This window comes from Crocuta crocuta, unplaced genomic scaffold (genome assembly GCF_008692635.1).
Source record: "Crocuta crocuta isolate KB4526 unplaced genomic scaffold, BGI_CrCroc_1.0 scaffold551, whole genome shotgun sequence".
In the NCBI taxonomy this organism is placed as follows: domain Eukaryota; kingdom Metazoa; phylum Chordata; class Mammalia; order Carnivora; family Hyaenidae; genus Crocuta; species Crocuta crocuta.
Window position 1 is genome coordinate 2,105,461 of NW_027530969.1, and position 13,068 is coordinate 2,118,528.

Genomic DNA, 13,068 nt, shown 5'->3' on the forward strand with positions numbered 1-13,068 from the left:
ACTGGCTTAAACCAGTATTTTAAACATTATTTTTTTAGAAAACATTTATTTGTTAAAATCTGGTATGAATACTGTACCTATACATCATAAAAATAGAGCTACTGTGGTTGATGCAGGTGGTGACCTCCTAGAACCTTGCCTACTTATTCTTTCTTTTGTCCTGTTTAAAGGCCCTGCAGCCTCTGGGGAGCTCCAGAACTCCCTAGAAGAAGGTTTGAAAACCCACAGGTTTACACAAAGTTTGTACATTTTGACCTCCTGTTTCTTCTGTTACCTGCTTAGACTTGCTAAGTCTGTGCTACCATCTACCATCCACTACCATGCTATCATCTGCAACCACTAACTTACAGGCTGTATAAAACTTAAGAATCAGCCCTTTCTGGTTGTATTTTTTTTTAATGTTTTTATTTATTTCTGAGAGAGAGATAGCATGAGCAGAGGAGGGTCAGAGAGAGAGGGAGACACAGAATCCAAAGCAGGTTCCAGGCTCTGAGCTAGCTGTCAGCACAGAGCCTGACGCAGGGCTCGAACCCACGAACCGTGAGATCATGACCTGAGCTGAAGTTGAATGCTTAACTGACTGAGCCACCCAGGCGCCCCTCTGGTTGTATTTTCTATCTGATATGTTGAATCAAAAGAAGGTTTTAAGGCTCCAATAAATCATAAACAGTACACAGTGGAAAGAAAATTCCCCATATCTGTGAATTTACCATAGTGAGTTTATAGTCTAGGGTCGGTACAGAGTGCACTCTGTCCAAGTAGGTGGCTGGGTATGGGAACCACAGAGGGGTGGAAGAGAGACTGGGATTAAAGTGTAGAGTCAGATCCTGGGTTAGCATCAGGGAGGCCTCCCTAAGCCTGCTGGGCTCAATGTGTTGGTGAGTCAACCTGAGTTGTGGGAAAAGAAGATTTGCTCACATGTAGCTGAGGTGGCTGTCAAAAGTCTGACCTCCGTAGGGCCTGGCAGTTAGGGAAAGAAGACAGACTGTGTGCTTCACGGAGGGCCTGGCAGTCCAAGAGAGGAGGTGCTACCCAAGAGAGTGCGCAGAAGGGAGTATTTGGAGAGACCAGGAATGCTGGCATTGGCTAGAGTATATTCAAGTAGTCAAAACGGAGTAAGGCACTAGAATTTGCTGGGTGGACTGCTGAAGCAGATTCATGTGGACAAGGTTTTAGGTAATGTGAGGAAATTTTTCCAGGAAGAGCTTTTGTAGCTTTACCTTGGGATGTAATCATTCACAACAATGAAAAATACTGGAGAGATGGACTGCAACCTGACTTTTATTGAGACATAATTCATATACCATAAAATTCACCTTTTCATAGTAAATAGTTGAGCAGTTTTGAGTATATTTATGAAGTTGTACAACCATCACGACTACTAGTTCTAGAACATTTTCATCACTCCAAAAGAAAACTCCATACCTAGGAGCCCCTCCCCATTCTCTCTGCCCTGGCATCCACTAGTCTGTTTTCTGTGCCCATGGATTTGTCTATTCTGGACCTTTCATATAAATAGTAATATACAATTTGTGAGTTTTGTATCTGGCTTCTTTCACTAAGCATAGTTTTTTTCAAAGGTTCATCCATGTTAAAGCATTGTATCAGTGCTTAATCCCTTTTTATGGCTGAATAATCTTCCACTGCATGTTTACACCACGTTTTGTTTACCTGTTTAACTGTTGATGGGTATTTGGATTGTTTTCACTTTTTAGCTGTTAAGAATATACTGTTATGAACATTTGTGTTTTTCTGTTCTTATTTAAAATTTTTTTTAATGTTTTATTTATTTCTGAGAGAGACAGAGAGAGACAGCGTTGAGCAGGGGAGGGTCAGAGAGAGAGGGAGATACAGAATCTGAAACAGTCTCCAGGCTCTGAGCTAGCTGTCAGCACAGAGCCTGATGCAGGGCTTGAACCCACGAACCATGAGATCATGACCTGAGCTGAAGTTGGATGCTTAACCGACTGAGCCACCCAGGCGCCCCTGTTATGAACATTTGTATGTAAGTTTTTGATTCACTCTGACAATCTCTGTCTTATTATTAGATATATATATATATGTATGTACATACATTGATGTTCAAAATGATTATTGATATGGTTGGATAACTACTATATTCATTGCTTTTTTCCATTTGTTGCCATTATTCTTTGTTCCTACTTTTGTCTTCTACTTTTTTCTGCCTTTTGTGGTTTTAATTGAGCATTTTATATGAACTCATTTCTTCTCTTTTCTCAGCATATCAGTTACACTTTTTTAAAAGACTAATTTTAGGGACACCTGGATGGCTCAGTTGGTTAAGTGTCCGACTTGGGCTCAGGTCATGATCTTGCGGTTTATGAGTTCAATTCCCACATTGGGCTCTGTTCTGACAACTCGGAGCCTGGAGCCTGCTTCAGATGGATTCTGTGCCTTCCTTTCTTTTTGCTCGTCCCCCACTTGCACTCCATCTCTCTCTCTTTCTCTCAACGATAAACATTGAAAAAATAAGAAAAAACTCTCTTTCAGTGATTGCCTTAGAGCTTACAGTATACATTTACAACCAATCCAAATCCACTTTCACATAACACTGTACTACTTCAGGAGTATCTTATAATAGCAAAATAATCCTGATAACTCTCTTCCACCCTCTTAACATTGCTGTCTTTCATTTCATTTATAAATAAGCATACAAGGCATGTATTTATACACACAGAAACATACATACACACATATATTCACATAAGCATAAGTAATTAAGTACATTGCTATTATTTTGAACAAACTCTTATCTGTTAGGTCAATTATAAATAAGATAAAAATAAGAAAAATAAAAGTTTTTATTTTACTTTCATTTTTCCCATCTTTGGTGCTCTTCCTTTATGTAAATTCAGCTTTCTAATCATGAAAATGTATTAGGTTATTTACCATAAAAGGTAAAAGATATTATCCTCTCAACAGACACACATACTTTCTCTGTGTCTGTTGAGATGATTAAGTCCTATATTTTATTAATATGGTGCATTGATTGATTTTTTTCTGTGTTGAGCCAACCTTGTATTCCTGGGATAAATCCTACTTGGTCATGGTTTATAATCCTTTGTATATGTTGCCAGATTTAGTTTGTAGTATTTTGTTGAGAATTTTTGTATCTATATCCATATGGGACATTGCTCTGTAGTTTTCTTGTAATATCTTTGTCTGATTTAACAAAAATTTCTTTTTTCTATTTTCTGTTCCTCCAGTCTTTATTATTTTTTCATTGATTATTTAGGAGCATTTTTTTTCTCTTGTATTTGTGATTTTCCCAATCTTTTTATCTTGTTATTGATTTCTACTTTTATTCTATTGTGGTTGGAGAAATTCTTTGTATGATTTCAATCTTTTTAAATTAATTGAGGCTTACTTTATGGTTTAATACATTGTCTATCTTGGAGAATGTTCCATGTGTACTTGAGAAGAGTGTACATTCTGCTGTTACTGAGTGGATTATTCTGTAGAGGTCTCTCAGGTCTAGTTGCTTTTTGGTGTTTTTCAAGTCTTCTGTTCCTTGCTGATCTTCTATATAGTTGTTCTATCTCTCATTGAAAGTGGGGCATTGAAGTCTCCACCTATTATTGGAGAATTGGAGAATTGCCTACTTGTTTCTTCCTTCAATTATTTTGTATTTTATTTGTATATTTTAGGGCTCTTTTATTGTGTATATATGTTTATAATGGTTGCATCTTCTTGATAAATTGACCTTTTTATCATTACAAAACATCTTTGTCTTTTTTTTTTTTTTAATTTAACATTTATTTATTTTTGAAAAAGAGAGAGACACTGTGTGAGTGGGTGAGGAGCAGAGAGAGAGGGAGACACAGAATCTGAAGTGGGCTCCAGGCTCTGAACTGTCAGCACAGAGCCTGATGTGCAGCTCGAACTCACAAACTGCAAGATCATGACCTGAGCCGAAGTCAGATGCTTAACCAATTGAGCCACCCAGGCGCCCCTATTTGTCTTTAGTAACAATTTTTGTCTTAAAATTTATTTTGTCTGATGTTAGTATAACCATTTCAGCTTTCTTTTCATTTTCATATATTTTCATTTTTTACTTTCAAGCTATTTGTGTCTTTGAATCTAAAGTGTGTCTCTTGTAGGCAGCACATAGTTGCATTATATATTTTAAATCCATTCTTCCAGTCTCTGTCTTTTAATTGGAGTCTTTAGTTCATTTAAGTTTAATGTAAATATTGATGAGGCTATATATACTTTTGCCATTTTGCTGTTTTCTCTAGGTCTCTATCTTTTTTGTCTCTCTGTTCTTCCATTACAATCTTCTTTCGTGTTAAATAATTTTCTTTTCTCTTTTTTTGTTAAATAATTTTCTGTGGTAACATTTTAATTTCCTTGTTTTCTCAGTGGTTGCTCTTAAGTTAACATCTTTTTTTTTAAGTTTATCTATTTATTTTGAGAGAGAGAGAAAGAGAGGGAGAGAGAACAAGTGGAGGAGGGACAGAGAGAGAGAGAGAGAGAGAGAGGGAATTCTAAGCAGGCACCACACTGTCAGTACAGAGTCCAACACAGGGCTTCATCCCACAAACTGAGATGATGACCTGAACCAATGTCAAGAGTTGGATGCTTAACCAACTGAGCCACCAGGTGACCCTCTTTAGTATTTCTTATAGGGAAGATCTACTAACAATAAGTGTTCTCTTTTTGTTTATCTAGGAATGTCCTAGTGTGTCTGATTTTTGAAGGAGCTTTTTGATGATACAGAATTTTTGGTGGATATTTTGTTTCTTTCAGCACTTTGAATATGTCATCCCACTGCTTTCTGGCCTCCATGGCTTCCGGTGAGCAATCGGCTGTTAATCTTCTTGAGGTCCATGATATGTGAGGAGTCACTTTTCTCTTTCTGCTTTAAAGACTCTTTCTTTGTCTTTCATTTAAAATCAAATTGTTTATTATAAATTGCAGATCCACTGTTATCCTGCCCATGTTTCATCACAGATTGCACAGAACACTTGTTATTGCTTTAATTCAACACTTATAATATCTTGTAGTGTTTCTCTGATCTATTAGTTTGTGATTTAATAATATGTGGTTTTGTTTTTCATTATCATATATCATAGTTTTATGGACCTTTAGAATAATACTTATGCAATCCATAGCTGTAATTTATTCTCCTAGTAGATTTATTGAGCACCTGCATAATATGAAGGCCTTGTGCAAGACTTTCAGTTTTCTTAGATCAGTGACACCACATGGTCCTGCCTGAGAATGACATATCTTTGGTTGGTAAAAGACACATACTCAACAAACCCCTATACAATTTGAATGAAGGTAAATTGGGTATAAACAGGGTATTTTGGGACCACAGAGGAGGAAGTTACTGATTTTTATATTTGCTAGATGAGTAGACTGAGGAATGTATAGATTAAGCAGTTTGGGACCTTGAGGTTAAATACCTTAGATAAAGAGAGCCAAGGATGAGGACCTGCTATTCTGGGTTCTTTTTATGAAACCATGGGGATTCTAGAGTATAGCTACTCTATACTTTCAAGCATCAAAGGTCAAAATGATGTCTTAAATGAAATAGCAGAAAATGGTTTATCAGAAGTCAATGCTGTTAGTGCTAGGATTTGGGCACCATACTGTGGCTTCTTGTTTTCACATGTATTAATTGAGCTGCAGAGGATGAGGCTTTAAAAGATGTGCATGCTACAAATAAAAATAAACAGTATTTATTTATACTTATTAAATTATAGTGGTATGAATTTCATAAACAAGTGATTGTGTTGAAACTTGAGGTTCAAAATATGAAAATATACTTAATTTTACTAAATCCACCCCTAATTTTTTTCTTTCCCTTTTAATTGATATTTATGTTTTGCAAAGAATTCTCCCCCCTCCCTCATTTTCAGGAAAATTTTGCATGGGTACAGCTTACATTAGAATTGCCTTAATAATAGGATTTGCTGTTCAATCAGAACTATGTTCTTTTCCCATAGGGTAAAGCATGACTTATTTGGGCATACAGTTTTAATTTTAATCTGCATGCCTTCTTTTCTATCCTCCCATGATTCTTTGCAGCAGGGCAAGGAAAAGCAAGTCTTATAAAAAGAAATACAGTATGTGGTGCTTATTAAAGTTACATACATCTCTTCTCACAGGAGAATTTTGATTTACTGCAGGTTGTGCATATGTCGCATATGGACATTTCTAGGGAACAGATTCCTTATCGCTGAACAGTGAATGGCTTCTAGTACTCCATTATTGCTCCGGGAACATGTTAGTAATGATTATGAAAGGTAGGATACCATGAAATCTGTAAGGTGATTTGGCAGAAGTCGATGCTGTTGGTGCCAGGATTTGGGTACCGTACCACAGTTTCCTGTTTTCAAATGTATTAATTGATCCGCAAAGGACATCTTTTGGAGACAAGGATTCAGACAGACTGGCACAGGCTGGACCTCCGCCAAGACTGCTCGGAAGGTTGCCATACTGGGAGCAAAAGAGTGAGAGAGAAAGAGAGAGAGAGGGAGAGGGAGAGAGAGAGAGAGGCAGAGGGAGAGCTGAGGAAAGAAAAAAAGGCAAGACTTGGCACAGCTCAGTCAAATCAGCTTCTTTTGTCTGCTTTCTCGGCTTGAGCTTCAGGAAAGAAAACCGTCCTGGGGTACAGAAAAACTCAGAACTTTTTGGTTTTCAAACTTAGAAGGCTTTTTAAGTCTCTTGGGCTATTTGAAAGTGTTGGTACATAACAATGACGTTTAGTCACCAGTATTAAGGGAAATAAAAGCCTTTTTCAAAATGAAGCTTCCACAGTGTCCATGCATTTGGGAAATACTGTATTTGATTTTTTGCATGTATGATTATACCATGAGAGACAGGATTAATATAGAAGATGGCAAGGCAAATTTCTAATTAGAGAGAATATTAATTTTCTACAAAATAAAGTTCGTTCATCAGTACAAACCTGCTTTCAAATCAAATCAGACATCCTTCGGAATGTGTTCAGAACGTAAGTTTTTAGATTTTATTTTATTTTATTTTTTCCCATTTGTAGACATTCACGTTTCAAGGAGCCTTTCTAATATTTTATGCAACCCAGCCAGGAAGTCAGAGTAAAAGTTGTTTTATCCATGTGTTTAAGAAAACGTTTTCTTAAAGCAACAGCTTTTATTTCTGCTGCTTCATGCTGTCCTAAACTACATCCCCCAGCAATGAGTGACAACACTGAAGACCAGAAAGGCAAGCTGAAGACACCAGACTTCGTTTGAAGGGCAAACAAGAAATGTGAGCTTGGTCATTATTTTTGTGTGTGTCTTTGCTCTGAACCAGTTTTTGGAGGTGGGTGGGGAGGTGGGTGGGGAGGTGACTATGTCTAAAAGATGTGTGCGATTAGGGAATTCTCATTGTGAAAAGAAAATGATAAGAGGTAATTTTTATGATGTTGGCAGAAATGGCTGGGAATGGTAGAGAATAGAAATTTAATCTTTTGGATAAGAAGTAGCAAGCTGTGTTTGCAATACTTGGATAAAATTTCCATTATTTTTAGTTGATTAGATTGTATAATTAAACGATTACTATAGCTTGGCTTTCTCAAAATGTTTTAAGTAGAAGGAAAATCTAGAAAGTTCATGGATTTGCTTTTCATTACTACCCAGTATTTTACTTAGATGTACACTTTGTATCTAATTTGTTAATAAATAAAGTTTCTATTAGGCCCGGTTATGGTTGGATTGTGATAGTTCTGCTCTTAAAAATCAGCATTATTGTAGGAGAGGGTAACTGCAAGGCTCGTATTTTTGTGGACTACCCTCATTGTCAATAAGTAATCTGTTTCTAAAGAAGAGAGTTTGAGTTGTAGCATTAGGTTATGACTTACTGTGATAATATATGTTCTTTTTTATATACTAAAAGAGTACAGGGAAATCGTATATATTCACATAAGTACTAATCATTTTGGGAAATATAAAAGACTGCTCCATGATGTATGCTTTTGTTTTGAGTGTGCAATCATGGATTTCTTAATCCTTTCACTAATTTTTTTTTTGTTTATAGCTTTATATTACTGCGCGCCTTAAATGATCAATTGTTTTAAGTGGTTTTTATGGTATTATAATGACACAGATCAGCAATTCCGAGAATGGCATTTAATATACAAATACGAGTTAAAAATATGTGAAATCTAATACAGGTGTTTGCAGAGTTGAGCTCTTAAGTATTTCCTTCAACTTTTTTACTAATCAACATTTTGATCTTCAATAAAATGAAATCACTTAATGTTCACGTGGGTTGCCAAAATGACAACCTTTGTTTTATAAGCTTCTTTATACCCCACCTCGCTGATATTCCTAAAATGGACGCCAAGACATAAAAGACATGCTGATAGGCACTGGAAAGGAGATGCTCGCATGGCTACAGTCTTCTTGTTGAACTGCTCACAGGATCACTCACACCCATGCCAGCAACCAACAATATAGGACACAAAAAGAAAGTTCAGCAAATAAGTTTAAATTAGAGCTACGTTTTCATTCTGACCGTCTTATTACCGATTTATATTTACTTTCGTTTACTTTTTAAACCTTTAGCATAACCTCTTGTCATTTTTAGGTTGCCTAAATATGTGACTTCTTTAGTTCCTTAAAGACCATTTCCCTTAAAGTTAAAAAGATCATTTGCTAGCTTATTTCATAACTTCTTTGCAGCGAACTCAGTGAGAATACACTGATCTTCTGTCCGGACTATTTTATGTCCAATTGTTTTCTGACAGGATAAGAAATAGTGAATTAGAAAACAAAGATCTCAGAACATACTTTAAGAAATATTAAGTTTTTCGATACTGCTGAAGCTCCATTTTATGGTGTTTAGTAGACTTAAAATTTGATAAGAAATATTAGCTGTTACACCCAGTGAAAGTTTCTGACTAACATATTCTCTCCGGCCTACTTGTTACATATCTTAAAATGAAAAAAGTCCCATATTAAAATGTCCCTTGTTGACTGGGTGTCACAGATACTCCTTTGTACAACCTTTTTAAAAAGTTAGGTTTAAAATTGTTGATTACATTTTCAAACACATGTATTTAGACTTAACATAGACACTTTTCTTTGCTTTTAGACCTTTTATTTTGCAAACACGCTGACATTTAGGTTGTGAATTATTTCCATGTCAGTATTAATATTTCAAATCTTATTTTAAAGTGTGTAAATACTAGTAGTACAGTTGTAAAGGAACTCTATCTCAGCGTATATCATTGTGGTTTGAATTATATATTTTGAAGTAGAATTATTAAGACAGAAATGGATTAATATTTAACTACTACTTGATACCTATTATTTAGTCCCATTTAGTTATGTATACCTGAACGTGCAAGCACATAATTCTGTAAACTAATGGAAGTCTCTTAGGGGGCCTTAGTCCAGCGTTTTATAATTATTCAGTCATTTCTTCATTCATTGAACAAATGTTGATTGAGTACCCGCTTAAGCATGACAAAGTTATTTTGGGTGACAGGGAAGGATACCACAAGCATAGGTGGAAGAGAGGATAGATTTAAGATAGAAGTACAAAAGCTTAGATAGAAAAGAGCAGCGCTGTAATGAGATTTATTTCAGCAGATTAAAGTACGTTCACTTCTATTGCACGATGTACATATTCTAGAGTGTTGTTAAGAGAACTCAGGAGATTAGTTGTAGTCCATACAGCTATAGGAACTTTGTTTTACGATTATTTAGGTTGCCATATCTTATTGGCCAGAAGGCTTTAGTTGTTCAAGTCTTCTGATGGACGTGTACAAAAAGCAATTCAAATGTTTTGAGAAAGAAATTAAATAGGGAAGATTGAACCACTGCTCATGTGCTAGAGTTTATAGATATCAAAATAAATGTCATTGAACCTTTGAAGATGTGGCTGCAACATGAAACAGTGGCCTGTTTATGAGGGATTTGTTTTTCTTTGTTTTTTTTCCTTCGGTTTTTTTTTTTTTTTTTTTTTTTTTTCAAAAGAAGGNTTTTTTTTTTTTTTTTTTCTGACAAAGAAGAGATGAGGAGGCCAACCTCACATCTGTAAGTGAGCATGGCCCTTAGGAAGTAAATTTGCTGGACGGTAGTGTATTTTAAGTGCACCAGTCAGTCCACTTTTTATGCTCTCTGGTGTTTGCTTTGTTTCCTTAGTTTTGTTCACTAACATGAAGGCTCATAGACATAATACATCTCTTGACTCTAGACATAAGTGAGCATTTAACTTAGTGAGCTAACTTTGTTCTGTCATCTGAAAAGAAGGTTCATATTCTTTAAAATTTTTTTTAATGTTTATTTATTTTGAGATAGAGAGATAGAACATTAGTGGGGGAGGGGCAGAAAAAGAGGGAGAGATGGAATCTGAATCAGGCTCCAGGCTCTGAGCTGTCAGCACAGAGCCTGATGTGGGGTTCAAACTCATAAGCCGTGAGATCATGACCTGAGCTGAAGTTGGACACTTAACTGACTGAGCCACCCAGCACCTTTAGAAGGTTCATATTCTTAAGAGGAAATAAAAGTTACGTGAACCAGGGAAGTGAGCTTGGAGGTTGCTGTGGTGACCAAGGCCTGTGTCAGGGTCAGTGGCTGATGGAATGGGATGAGAAATGTGTCAGCTGCAGGTATGTGCTTCTGAAATACTCCACAAGTATTCCCAGAGGGCCTACTGTGCGCCAGGCCCCATGCTCATGGTAGGGAGACAGAGTTATAATTTCTGCCCATAAGGAATTCAGAGGAAGGATACGAATAACCAATAAATGTGTATCTCTTTACAGTTTGCCAGTGCTTTCACCTGCATCTCATTAATTCCAGCAACAGTGCCTCATGCTGGTGCATAACCACCACCCAATAAAGATTTATTGAAGGAATAAACCAAATTGTGAGGCAGATTATTATCTTCTTGAGTCTTATTCGATAAAGAAAACTTTCCCCTTCATGTCTGCGGAGCAGAAAGCACTATGCTTGCTTTTAATCTGAATCTGTGAGAGGGAGTAGCATATAGGGCCACATTCTTTGTCACCAAGTTAGAATCCCCTGAGGTAACCATTGGAGACAATATAAAATAAGGACTTGACTGGTATACAATGGCACCAAGTCCTCATTCCTTCCCTGCCAGCCCTTCATTGTCTTACATTCACCCTCTCCTCATTTCTCCAAAGGATCCCAGAGCCGTTGGCCTTGGTGGTGTGGTCTCGGCATGGAACAGGCCAACCGACTCTAACAAGTTGAAAGTCTTCCTTATGTGCTCCTCATGGGAAGAAGGCTGAGGGGATTGTGGTGAGAGGAAATTGTGGAGAGCTGAGGGCACTATTCAATAGCTGGTTTAGTCCTGCCAAAAACTTTACTGAGAGTGTGAGAGTTGATGTGGTATCTTGAAGCTAGACTGGACTATCAAAAACAGTCAACATTGAGAGTGTGATAAGGCATTATGAAAGTTTTCTAAGGCCAGTTCATGTTGAAAAGCATCTTTTCTAGGTCTTTCTGTAGAGGTGTTTTGAGGCCCAGGAGAGGGTGGGGCAGAGTCAGGACTGTTGTGGACAATTATGAGGAGGGTGAAATTCAAGCCCAACTTTCTTGCTGAAGCCCTGTGCCTTGATATGCTAGAAGAAAGTACAAAGTCACCCCAGGCGCAAGTGGTGGCACTAGAGAGAGAGAGAGTATGGGGGTGAATCCAGGCTTAAAAGTGGGAGAGCAGGAACTGAAGAAAGTCAGAGGGTCTGGGGCAAAGGAGGGCAGCATTCCAGTGTTTGCCTGTGGGATCCAGGTAGGATAGGAGATGTGATTGGTAGGGTTCCAGAGAACATGGTGAAATGGGGTGAGATGGGTATATAGAAATTCTCATAAAGTGAAAAAAAAAAAAAGGTTTTAGAGAATACTGAAATTAGGAATTTATTCTGAAACCAAGCAAGTCATGAGTAATAGCACCAACTACAAGCCTTGACTTAATTTGGTCATTGGTATGCCAAGGTTATTTTATTTCTCTAAAAGCTATTGTAGAAAAGGAAAGAAGTCACCTGTTTTTGTTCTGTATTTCATAATGTTCTAAGAATTAAAATTTCCTGTTTTATAGTTAAGAATCTCTTGCTCCAGTATAATTACAATGCCTCTATGTATGGATCTTGAGGTTTTGTGGAAAATATTTTGATATTAAAGTTTGGTTTTTGTTTGTTTCTTTTCTTTTCTTTTCTTTTTTTTTTTTGAGAGAGAAAGAGCAAGCGAACAGGAGAGGGGCAGAGGAAGAGGGAGAGAGAATCTTAAGCAGGCTCCATGCCCTGCACAGAGCCTGACGTGGGGCTCAATCTCCTGACCTTGAGATCATGACCTGAGGTGAAATCAAGAGTTGGCTTCCTAACCAGCTAAGCCATCCAGGTGACCCTAAATTTAGTTTGAGTTTTGAAGAATTAGTTCCTCTGTAGTGATGACATCCTTTTCATTCCAGGCACCAGTGCCATTCATATCTCCTTTTCTGCTAGGCAGAAGTTATTTGCCCTTACTTGGAAAGATTGAATTGTTCCCCAGGACTCAGGAGTGCTTTATCCCAGCCCTCCTTGAAACAAATAGTGCTGCATCATGGTGGGTTAGAGAGAACGGGTTTCAGAGTCTCACCAACCTCAGTTTGAATTTTGACTCCATCTTTTACTTGTTGAACTTTGGTCAAGTTATGTAAACCCAGTTTCTTCATGTGTAAAACAGAGATCATGCTATCTTCCTCCAAGTTTGTCGGGAAGAGACATAAGGAAATATATGCAAAGCTCTTAGTGTACTCCTAATACATAGTAAGTACTCAATAAATGGTAGATAGTGTCCTTTTTTTAGTTAAAATAAAAAAAACTGTAGTTAAGATATAAACATAAACTTTACCATCTTAATCATTTTTCAGTGTACAGTTTAGGGGCATTGAACATATTCAAACTGTTGTCCAGTCATCACCATCATCCATCCACAGAACTCTTCCTCTTGTGAAACTGAAACTCTGTACCCATTAAACAGTAGCTTCCCATTCCCCCTCCCCCTAGTCCCTGGTAGCCACCATCCTACTTTCTGTCTCCGTGAATTTGACTGCTCTGGGTACTTGATGTAA

At 37.2% G+C, this 13,068-nt stretch overlaps 1 protein-coding gene across 5 annotated transcripts in view; it reads left to right on the plus strand.

The window, feature by feature from the left end:
• The window catches only part of MSRA (methionine sulfoxide reductase A), a 445,744-nt gene that overhangs the window by 38,079 nt on the left and 394,597 nt on the right, over positions 1 to 13,068 (plus strand). Inside the window, exon 1 of one of the 5 annotated variants that reach the window (XM_077769708.1) lies at positions 6,902 to 6,985. The exons of the other annotated variants lie outside the window; for them this stretch is intronic. Within the exon in view, the coding sequence (XP_077625834.1) occupies positions 6,973 to 6,985 (13 nt within the window). The 5' untranslated portion in view covers positions 6,902 to 6,972. Of the gene's footprint in view, positions 1 to 6,901; positions 6,986 to 13,068 lie in introns of those variants that run through there. 5 annotated transcript variants of the gene reach the window in all.